Source organism: Plasmodium gonderi (assembly GCF_002157705.1).
Source record: "Plasmodium gonderi DNA, contig: Chr01, whole genome shotgun sequence".
Classification (NCBI taxonomy): Eukaryota; Apicomplexa; class Aconoidasida; order Haemosporida; family Plasmodiidae; genus Plasmodium; species Plasmodium gonderi.
In genome coordinates, this window is record NW_021628925.1 from 713,240 (window position 1) to 725,482 (window position 12,243).

The 12,243-nt window shown below is 35.4% G+C and overlaps 2 protein-coding genes across 2 annotated transcripts; both read left to right on the forward strand.

Annotated features, from left to right (window-relative positions):
* Window positions 1-466: 466 nt before the first annotated feature.
* PGO_011380 (hypothetical protein) lies at window positions 467-8,458 on the forward strand (the record flags this gene model as incomplete). The annotated part of the gene is made up of 1 exon (XM_028685778.1): window positions 467-8,458. One exon carries the CDS (start codon window positions 467-469, stop codon window positions 8,456-8,458), a length of 7,992 nt encoding a protein of 2,663 aa, XP_028541579.1.
* A 1,689-nt stretch (window positions 8,459-10,147) lies between these two features.
* PGO_011390 (pseudouridylate synthase 1) lies at window positions 10,148-11,990 on the forward strand (the record flags this gene model as incomplete). Its single annotated transcript, XM_028685779.1, has 2 exons — window positions 10,148-11,598; window positions 11,906-11,990. The coding sequence occupies 2 exons, from the start codon at window positions 10,148-10,150 to the stop codon at window positions 11,988-11,990; spliced, it is 1,536 nt and encodes a 511-aa protein (XP_028541580.1).
* Window positions 11,991-12,243: the final 253 nt, after the last annotated feature.

Sequence of the window (12,243 nt, forward strand, 5' to 3'; positions counted from 1 at the left end):
CGCTGTTGAAGATTATCAGTTTTAATCGAATTTAGGAATCTTAAAACGATTTCCTATCAAACGAAATTTTCCCCAAGATGGAGGAAGTAGAATTTCCAGAATGTGTATTTTTATAAAAAATAAAAATTGAAAAAAAAAAAAAAAAATTACGTGCACACAAGTTGTCATAGTTGTCGAACTGAGCTTAAGGCAGGCCCCCGACGTCTGCATTCAATTTTACGGACCTGCGTCGTCCGTTAAGGTCTTTCGTCTGCGTCCCGTTTTTTTGTCTTTTTGGTACCATTTTTGGTACTATTTTTGGTACTCTTTTTGGTACCATTTTTGGTACTCTTTTTAGTACTATTTTTGGTACTCTTTTTGGTACTATTTTTGGTACCCCTTTTTTTTGCCCCGTAATTGTAGTGCCTTTCCCTTTTTCTCCATTTTGCACCTGCACACGCTCCGTCCACCCCATCTCAAAGGATGAATGAGAAACATGGTCAGACATAACATTGAAAAGCATCAAGTGGAAACAAAGGAAGGATATGCAAGACGAAAGGAGGAGGGGAACAACAAGTGGCACTTGATTAATTTTTCACCTAAAATTTGTTTCAGCAAATTAAAAACATGGAATGATGATGAAATAATTCAATCAATAGTAAAGGAAGAAGGTGGGAAAATGAAACAAAATAAAAGCGATGTAAAGATGTGGCACGAGAGGGAAGAAATGAACACAAGGAATTATAATGGTAGAGAGAAAACCACATTGAAGAGAACAGTTCTATTTAGAGAAGAAAAGAATAAAGAAAAACAAAATAATATGAAAAAAGAATGTAAGATAAAATGTGCAAATGCCAAAAAAAAAGGTTCTTCTTTTATTTCGAATGAGGCACCACAGATTGGTATCTGTATCAACACAATGCACATGTTGAAGAAAAAAAATGAACTTGAGAAGAAATCGAAGGAAATTTCAAATGGTAAACTCGAGAATGATAACATTTCAGAAGATGATCTTAAACGGGTTGATGACATATCACAGTGCACATCAAATGTTTGCACTAAGGTGAGTTATAGACCCCCCACGAAGAATACATGCTTTTTAGTTGAAAAACAAAATAATGACTTGAAATATAACAGAATTGCAATTGGTGGGAACAGGAGTGAGGAGATGAATAAAAAGGAAGATACAAATATGCACCTTAAGAAAAAAAACAATGTACATTTTAACATTCCCACTAAAGAAAAAGAAGCATGGACGAAGCTGAACCCCAACATGGTAGACGCTAGGAAGTTCAGCCCTGCAGCATCGCGTATGGGAATCTTTATGAACAAGGGGAGAAGAGGGAAAACAACAGAAAGAAATAGAACCATTAGAAAATGTTGTGATAAACCATATTTATGTCACAACAAGAGTAACATGAATGAGCTAGGAAAGGATGAGACAGACATTATGATGGCAATTCAAACTATTGGAGAACACAGAAATGTGATAAATAACAATGTGTCCAAAAATGTGTTGAAAAAATGCACTCCTGTTGAAGACAAAGATAAATTATTATGTATGCAAAATAAGAAGGAACACCTTTTAGAAGAATTAAAAAATGCTTACAAATGTGTGGCCATGAAAGAAACAGATAAAATGTTAATATATTGTTTAAACGTTAGCGATAATATCAAAAATAAAAAAAATTGTAAATCTGTTAATAGAAAAAATACGAACAGAAAAACTGTGTATCAAGTTTCTTCTCCTTATGATATTCCAGGTGGTGTGGCCAAATGGACAAGTAGGGAAAATTTCACGCGTTCCAGAAGTGCATCAATGAGGAAAAAAACTTCCACTTGTGGTGCCAAAAGAACCCCCAAAGGGAGCAAAATAAATGGAAGGAAGGGAAGCACTGGGAAAAAAGCAAGCACTCAGGGAAACGTCACTACCAAAGACACCAACAACGCTAGTGCCAAAGATACTATTAAGGACACTACTAAGGACACTACTAAGGACACTACTAAGGACACTACTAACGACACTGCCAACCCCTTGATGCAGAAACCACTCGGGAGACTAACCCAAATATCAGGGAAAAATGGAAAAGCGAAGGAACAAGCACATAAAAAGACTGTGGTGATTAATCTTAGACGTAAAGTTACAGAGATCCATAAAATGCATTCAAAAAAAAAAAACAAGAAAAAAAATGCTACGTGGGAGGAACATAACCACATTGTTAAAAGAGAGAAAGATACCTTTTCAATTTGCACCAAAGAAATGAAAACAGAGCCTAAGAGGGGGAAAGGTAAAGAGGGAAATAATCCTACAAGTTCCATCGTTAGGAGTTGGATAGATGACAAGCGACACGAACTTCTCACCAGCTTTAATGAAAGAATTGCAACAAAGATTGGTCATCACGAGCAGATGGAAATATGTATTCCATGGGAGTGTACACCCATAGAGTTGTTGTATCCCAAGAGAAGCGAAGCAAAGGATGAAAATACGCTCACATATTCGTGGGGCAGACAGACAGGGAACGGTGAACATGCCAATGTAGATGCTGACGAAGATGTAGATGCGGACGAAGATGTAGATGCTGACCAAGATGTAGATGCGGACGAAGGTGCTGATGTAAATGACGATCTCTTATCTGTGCACGCATCCCTGCATGCAAAGCACCCCGTTTCAAGGGGCGCATTCGAAATGGACGCATCTAGTGATTATGATCCTGTTGGAGAGCTTATTCAGAAAAGAAAAAGAACCGATTCAAAGGTTGATATTTGGAATAATGTGGATGTAATGACAGGAGCAGACAGAAAGTCATCATATAATGATCTTCAAGGGAAGGAATCTACCACAGAGATTGGATATCGCGGAAAAAATATAAACATGAATAGTCTAAACAGAAGATCTCAAAGCTTGAATGGAAAAAGGGAAAACGGGTTCTTCAATGCACTCATCCTTACGAATGACCTTCGAATTAAAATATGCTACAGCAACAATTATGTAGATTTCAAACGGTTGAAGCGGAATCGTTGTTGTGAGGACACGGGGGTGGAAGTGGAACCAGATGTGGAGTCAGATTCGGGCATAGATTCTTGCATAGATTCGGGCATAGATTCTTGCATAGATTCGGGCATAGATGCAGACATAGGGGGTGGTGCAGGTGTCGACGAATATCCGGAGAAATACAGACCCGTATGCTTCAAGACGGATGATCATATGCTAAACACAAGTGATGACCTGTTTCTTATTTCTCAAGATTCTGAGAAAATTAAGTCAAATAATTATCAAGAGGAAATAAATTCGCATGAACGTTTTGATGGGCACAGGGAGATTATGGAAAAGGTGTGGAAGGGAGAAACGGCATCTGCTTATGAAACGTGCGTAGAGAATAATTTCCTAAAATGTTCACATTTTGTTAATAATAATATTGAAAATGAAGATCAAGAAGTAAGCAGAGAAGAAGGTGATATGAAGATTCCTATAAAAGAAAAATGTGCTGAGAAAATTATTTTTTTAGAAAATGATATGACTACTGACAATGAAGAGAGTAAAGAAAGGGACGTAATAAATACTAATAAAAACAGAACAGAAGAGCGAAACGCAAATATTTTCTCTCCCATCAACTACTTGACAATGCAACGAATGTGCAAAGGTCAAAGGGAACGAGAACAACTTGGAGAAAGCCAAAACTCTTACTTAGTTCAAAAGATTCTAGGACCCATAACCGATGAGAAAATGCCACGCGACTCCAATGGAATTGATTCTGGAATGAGTAATAGATGTAGCTGGGAGGGGTTCCTACTAAGCAGTAACAGGAATAGTAATACCAGCAGAATTCACTCTTTGGGGAGAATAAGTACACATAACAGCATTTGCATTTACAACAGTAATGATAATAGAGAAAGAGACTCGATTAATGAACGGAATGATGAAAACGTTTTTTTGAAAACTCGAAGTGGTGATAGGAAAAATGGTATTGTTGCACACCACCACCCCGTCTATCACAATGAAGTGAATATTTTTAAAGATTCATTTAATCCTGAGACTGAAAGTATATCGACATCTGCTTCTCTATGGGAGTATAATGGTAGAAAGATCGTTCAAAGTAGCAACATTCGTATTTTTCCAACCGTGGGGAATGAGTTGAATAGTATGCATGGAGGAGAAGTGAAAAAATTAATAACCACATCCATATCAGAAGCTGATGCGGTTGAAGATTCAGAAGAAAGAATTAAACGAAATAGAGACAAGAAGACTCTCGTAAGAAAAAGATGCAATGTAGTTATGCTAAGGGGAAAAGATACACTAGTGTCCACAAATTGCCCCATTCAGGTGAAAAAATGTTCTAGCATGAAGTTAAAAAAAGGAAAAGAAAAAAAATGTATCCAAATTAAGAAAACCCCGTTTTGTGGAATATATGCAGAAGGAAAAGACACCTATATTGGTGTTAACAAATATGCAAAAAAAAACAAGAATCGCTCAGTTCTAGACTTAGAAAAAAGGAGCATTTTTGCACGTGCAAATGAACTGAATCGGCAAGTTAAAAAAACAAAAGCTAATGATAAACTGATCCCACAGCTTAGTGAGAATACTAACGATTGGACAGTTAAGAAGAATTCCTCCATAAATAATTTTTCCATCGAATCATTGGAGGCATTTCATCCTGGCCGTGTTGTTTTGGGGAACCAAATGGAGACAGAAAATAAGGAAAAAAAAAAAAAAAAAAAAAAAGTTAAAATGAAAGAAGTGAAAGTGGTAAAAGTGGTGAGAGATACAGAAGAAGGGGAAAATTGGGAACCGAAACCGGATCAGCATTACAAGAATTATTTTTTTATTATGAATCAGGAAAAGGAGCAGGTAGGTCCAGGAGGAGGTTCCATAATACATATGAATGATAATGAGGAAGGTAAGGAGGCGAGCTATCATTTTTCTAAACATAATGAACACACGAAACATAAGCATGAAAAGGGGAAAGCATACAAAAGAATAAGGATGAAAAGAAACGATCTTACTACAAAGCACACTGATATTGATGCTTCACTGAAAAATAAAAGTGAAGATTTAGTTACCAGAGAAAAAGACAAAAAAAAGAAAAAAAAGGTGACAAAAAATATTTTGGAAATTCATAATAGTAATATAAATTTTATGGATAAGGAAAGAAAACAAATGAGTGAACATTCCACATTAAAACTATTGATGCGTAAAAAAATAAAAAAAGGATTTCTGAAAATTGAAAAGGATAAAAATTTAATCAACAATTTAAATACCAATTTGTTCATAACTGACACCAAACAAATGGAAGGAAAAATAAGTAGGAAAAATAATTTTCACAACTACAGTGTTAATACCACGCGGAACGTGAAGGGGAATCAAAAATACAATTTTTCCATGGAAGGAAAAAATAATGAATTAAAAATGAGAAGCGACTACAATTATGCACCTAGTGCAACTGTGTCTGAGAACAAAACAAAAAAAAAAAAAAAAAAGAAAAAAAAGGTAAACCATCATAAAGGTGTTAAGAATTCCCCCAAGCGAGATCTTCAAAATGTTGAAAAGGGAAATGAGACAGAAAAGGAGAATGGAGGAGAAGAAGAAGAAGAAGAAGAAGAAGAAGAGATCCTTTTTGAAACACGCAATTATTTTACAAATTTGATTAATAGAATGAATTACGCTGGAAAGTATGGAAAAATCGATGAGTTCTCCCATGTTTCCCATTTTTCAAACATTGCTGCATTGAACCAAGAAGGGAAGGCAATTCCTGCACAGGAAAACGAATTGGATAGCTGCTGTAGAAATAAAACCTCAGGTAATAATTATCAAGGATGGCGGAGATTAAAAAAAAAAAAAAAAAAAAAAAATTTCAAAACTGTTTCTTCAATGCACACAAAAAAATATATTAAAAAACGATCAAATAAGATGTTATATGACAAATATATGCAACATAGATGGAGGGAAAAACATGTCATACGCGCTCACACCCATATCCCTTTACATTGGATATCCTGGAAGAGCACATGTGTTCCTAGGAATGGTTCTTATGAAGAGAATAATCAAAGTCTAACTCCACTGCTGCAGAAGGAAAAAAAAACAGCTAGCGATGACCTAAATATGCATGTTCAGAAAAAAAAAAAAAAAAATATTGCCAAGGAAGGAGAAAAAAAAAAAAAAAAAAATGGAAAAGAGCTAGCTACAACAAGTGTGGTAAATCAGGATGAGCGAAACGAACGAACTAGCGTAAGACGCTATTTCAGTCCCCCCGAATTGGAAAAGGGAAAAAGAAAGGATGGAAAGTGTTTGGAGAAAATACACGTGCTTACTGGAGCAGTAGAAGAAGGAGAAGAAATCTTAGAGGAACAGGTAGACGAGACAATCGAGGTGGCAGATGAAGAGGGAGACGAGGTAGTCCAGACAATCGAGGATGCAGCTGAAGAGCCAGACGAAACGGGTGATAAAATGAAGAGTGATAAAATGAAAAACGTTAAAGAGACACACTCACAGAAAAGTAAGATGAAGAACGGGATCTCCAGTTGTGAAATTTCTGATATTGGACATTTGGAAAGTATAGAAAAATTTCATCTGACATATTACACAAGCAATTTGAATAGTCCATTAAGGAGGTTAAGGAGCAAGGGGAAGCGTGACATGATTAGTAGGAGTAGCAGGAGTAGCAGAAGTAGCAGGAGTAGCAGTAGTGGCAGGAGTAGCAGAAGTAGCAGGAGTAGCAGTAGTGGCAGGAATAACATGGGAGTCGAAAAGATTGAGGAAAGGTATTTCGAAGAAAAAGAGAACAAAAAGGAACATAGTTTATTTCTCCCAGTTAGTGCTGCAAAAGTGAGGGATAATAAGTGTTGGAATGAAGATGAAGGAAAGATTTCCAAGGACGATAAGGAAATGAATGTTTACAATTTTAACAATGAATATGATTCAGAAAGGGAACTGGAAGTAATTGATAAAATCGGTTCCATATGTGCAAAGGAGGAAGAGGATGATAAAGTGGATGACCAAAAATACAAACGCACATTTTCACTTAATTTTGAAAAGTACGTGATAAATCATCGCATAAATGATATCAATCTGAAAAAGAACCTTTTTAAAAATAGTAGAAAACTTGAGGATGGCTTATCCCACGAGGAGGGAGAATGCAGGTATGCTGCCATGAATTGTTCTCCTATGGAAAATGTTAATGTGAAGGATGAGAAGGGTGATGAAATTCACACGAAGTCACACTGGGAGGAGTTTCATTGTGAGAAACGAACGAATCAGAGAAATGTAGGAAACGAGCCAATTTTTAGGGAAAACGAGAATTCAACGAACAAAGGGGATCAAATTAACAAAAACTTGAAGTGGAATTTTTTACAATGTGAGAAAAGTGAAAAGAGGGAAGGAAATAAGCAAAAAGGTGTTGCTGACGAAGAAATGGGAGGAAATTCTTTATTAAATTGCAGAAAATTTAAATATATAAGTTGTGATGAAAAAGTAAGACTTTGTGAGAGCCCGGTTTTTAACAATATCGTTAGAAAAAAAGACAACAGTTTCTTACAGCTGAGTGAAGAGAAGGCTCAACAAAAATCATTTATAATGGATTTCTTATTAAACAAGATTAAAAAAATAGAAAAAAAAAATATTTTCAGAGCAGTATCTATGAATAACATTTATAGGGCCTTCTTCCCAAAGAGGAGAAGTAACGACTTGAATAATCTAAGTTGTATAGGCGAGTGTGGTAGAAGTGGATGTGGTAGAAGCGGGTGTGAAAGCCCCCCGCCTAAAAGAGGAATTAGCACACCCTATTTGATAGGAAAGGACTCAAAAAGCATCCCACACAAGTTGAACCGAACGAAAAGCTTAATTTTTAGAAGAGGGAAACGGGAACACAGAAATGGGTATGGTGCAAGGGATGCATTAATTTGTGTAGATAGTATTACCAATAGTAGATTTGTACACTGGAAGGATAGTGAGTCCAATATGAAAATGCCACATTATTCCAGAACCTTTGATCAAAGTATTTTTTTAAAAAAAAAAAAAAAAAAAAAAAACTTAAGAAATGGTCTATCTCTAAAGGAAGTACCATGGAAAAGTGAGAAATTTGAAGGCATACAAAAAGCACAAATTATAGGGAGAAATAGTTTGAAGAACAGCAACGATTGTAAAGTAAGAAATGAGAAAAGAAATTCCATCATCAGAGAAAGGAACGTAATAGTACTACCAAATAAAGTAAAATTTATGAGAAGATCAAAAAGTTCATCTATACTTAAGGGGAATAATAATGACTTTGATGGAGATTGTTTAAGACGTGTAATGGTTCGAGGAAATTCAATGGGAAGAGAGATCATTTATAAGCGAACTGTTAAGACTTGTAATTCCATGTCAAAGGAAGATACTATTAAGAAATGCTTTCCCATTCATAATACTTTCGAAAAAAATGTACAAGCACAGAAATATCATTTCTTATGGAACCCCTGTTTTTTATTTGAAAGTGGTGTTAAGCAGTAAACGGGGGTGCACAACATGTACATGGGAGAAAAAGTAATTCACTTGAAAATTCCATGAGCACAGGTTTCAAAGTGAGTGGTCGAGTAAGTTATGCATCTTAGTATGCCTTTTTTTTTTTTTTTTTTTTTTTTTTTCTGCTAAATAGAATCCGTGCATGGGAAAAGCGTCTCAAAAAGGGGTTTATAAAATAGGGGTGGTGGTGGCAAATTCTCTTAGGAAATTGTGATTTTCGAGAAAAAGGAGAGAAGGGAAGAGAAGTGAAGTGAAAAGAAGGGAAACGTATGAGCCATTGTTTAAATATAGAGTGTCCTTTCGCGAGTGAGGTACCTTTTTGCATCGCAGGAGCAAATTCAGGTTGCCCGTTTGCTTGCCCGTTTGCTAATACATAGGCACGACTGTGACAAAATGCTGACAAGCCTAAAATGGCCATTTTCTAGAGACCTTTGATTTGTACACTGTCCTTATGCAGAACAGCTTGCTGGGCTTGCTATGCACCTTCTCATTTGGCTGCTTTGTGCATTTCCAATTTGTTCATTTCCAATTTGTTCATTTCTAATTTGTTCATTTTTAATTTGTTCATTTCTAATTTGTTCATTTCTAATTTGTTCATTTTTAATTTGTTCATTTTTAATTTGTTCATTTCTAATTTGGGGCATTTTTTTTTGTTTGTCCCCTTTATGTAAATAATATAGCTCATCAAATGGGGGACGTCCAAGGGACTGCACAGATTGTAAAAAAAAAAAACTGATAAAATACTGAAATAATGAAATAAAAACTAATAAAGTACTGAAATAATGAAATAAAAACTAATAAAGTACTGAAATAATGAAATAAAATAATAACAATAATAATGTACAGCGTAGTTAGCTAACTTAAACAACTACCTGCTAGTTTGATAACTTCACAAAACAGGACTTGGACTAGACCTATGGACATCACTGGGGCATATCATGCATTTGTGAACGAAACTAAAATTGCAACTCCCAGAGGAGTTGGGATGGTGGTGGTGTCACGCATTTAATTTATAGGTTGCATATTCATCTGGATTTGTAATGATAAAAAATGCGACATTCTTTCGTGCATACAATACATTTGGTTGAAGAGAGAGATATGGTATGTTGTTTAAGTTAAGGCGATCTTAGTGCCTTTTCTCTCTTTTAACTAAGCGTTTTAAAATTTACTCCATTTTACCATTACGCCGATTTGCTATTTTTTTTTTTTTTTTTTTTTTTTCCCAATTTTTTGCTTTATTCTCCACCTTTTATGCAAAATTGCAGTGCACCAGAAGGAAATCGAATGTCGAGTTGTCACTTTTTTACTATATATTATTTTTTCACCATTTTGAAGAAGGAAAATTTTTTTTTTTTTTTTCTTGTTTTAACGAAGCTTTAACAGGAGATGATATAATAAGTGTGATATGCAATTTGGACTCGTCACTCGAAATTTATCATTGGTGTATAAAGATGAAGAAGTAAAAAAAAAAAAAAAAGCAAAAAACATAGCGGTATATATATATATATATATATATAGTGTAGTAAGGAATATAATAAATAACGTTGCGTATAAATATAGCCTAGCAATATAACTTCAGGAAAAAAAAAAAAGATCTCTCTTTTTTTTATGACTTCTTTTGACGGTACTCCGCCTTTCCCAACTTACAGTGGATTTCAAAATGGGAACGGAAAAAGAATGAACAATTATCAAAAGAATAAGGAGAGAATAAAGAGGATCAAGTTAGAAGAGGTTTTGAAAAAAAGGGCTAAGAATAGGTTGGAGAATTGGAACAATGAGACGAACGAGAACAAACAAAAAGAAAGGCATCCAAATTTGAAAAAGTATGCATTGTGCATTGGTTATGTTGGTACTAGGTACCATGGGTGCCAAGGACAAGGGAAAGACTGCATGACCATTGAAAATGAAATAGAAAGAACGCTAATAAAAATGAATGCAGTAAAAAGAAATGGAATGAGGAAGGATTTCAATTTCTGCCTTTCACGGTCAGCCAGGACAGATTTGGGGGTGCACGCCCTTTACAATGTGTTTGTGTATAACGTGGATCTGAGCTGCGTCGATGGGGCAATCTCAAACGGGGCAGTCTCAAACGGGGCAGTCTCAAACGGGGCAGTCTCAAACGGTGCAGTCTCAAACGGGGCAGTCTCAAACGGGGCAATCTCAAACGGGGCAATCTCAAACGGGGAGAACCACCTAGACGCCATAATGGAGGAAAGAAGAAAAAAAGAAGCAAAATTTATACAGGTGTTAAATCTGCATTTTCCAAATGACATCCGGTGCTTTGACATGTTCAAGGTGACGAAAAGTTTTGACGCAAGGAAGTTCTGCTCCTTCCGGTTATATGAGTACCTATTTCCCGTGTCTGTTTTAAGTGAAGTGGATGTGCATGAGAAGTATAAGGGGGCATTTAACGAGGTTGTGGATATGATGGATAGGTTCGTCAAGGAGAAGAGAAGCGACGGCAAGGTACGAGGTGATCAGATGCAGAATGGAGAGGCTGAAGCGGTGCCAAGAGACAAAGCAGAGAATGAAACGGTGTCAAGAGACAAAGGAGAGGATGAAACGGTGTCAAGAGACAAAGTAGAGAATGAAACGGTGCTGAGAGAGGAAGCAGAGGAGGATATATTCACAGTAAAGGAAGAGAAAGGTGAACTGACGGAAGAAGAACTAAACACCTTTTTCGACATATTTAAGAACTACACAGGATACCATAACTTTCACTGTTTCACTAAAAATAAAATAGAACAAACGACCTACAGGTACATAAAATATTTGGACGTGAGTACAGTAAAGTTATTTAACTATAATTTTGTTTCACTTAAAATTTTGGGGCAATCTTTTTTAATGCATCAAATAAGGAAGATGATAACACTGAGTGTTGAAACTTTTAGAAAGGCAACTTCGATGAATTCTATATATTATTGTTTAAACAGTAAAGAATACATCCCTATCTCGCTCTTTCCAGCCGATGGGTTGATGCTCATATGCCCATACTTCAACTCGTATAATGAAAAGACATGTAATCCCCCCCAGAGTCCTCAAATAATTTTTCAAGAAAATGAGAAAATACTCAAGTTTAAGGAAGATATGATTGCCAAATGTGTTATCCAAAAGATGGAGAATAATGTGTAAGAATAAGAAAAATACAAAGATATTGTAAAAAAAAAAAAAATGAAACACTTTTGAGTCAACTACTTTGAGGAAGAGGGAGATATCTTTAAGCAGAATGGGAGAGGATTTTTTTTTTTTTTTTTCCCCTTCCAACCTGCTTTGTATGAACTTGTTCACCTTTTCGAGTGCTCCTTTTGAGTGCTCCTTTTGAGTGTTCATTTTGAGTGCTCTTTTTGAGTGCTCTTTTTGAGTGCTCTTTTTTTTTGAAACCCCACCCAAGTACATATTTTTTTTTAATCATTTCTCTTGTTCAAATCACAACAGATGGAAGGAATGGATTCTTAGGATGAACAAACGCCCTTTTGTGTATCATTTCTTGAAAGATAAAATTGGAAAAAATTGTAATTAAGCGAATTTTTTTTTTTTTTTTTTTTTTTTTTTTTTTTGAGAAAAGACCAAACATGTTGACGTTAACATTTTAGAATTGTACAAAGTAGGAAAAGATGTATAATTCTTCTTCTTAACATGTTCAAACATGTTAACTTGTTATGCTTTTAACAAGATCAAAGCGATTAACTTATTCGGGATTTGAAATGAAATACTGTAGGACATGCGCATAAAAAAAAAAAAAAAAAAAAAATTGCACACACATGTATATATAT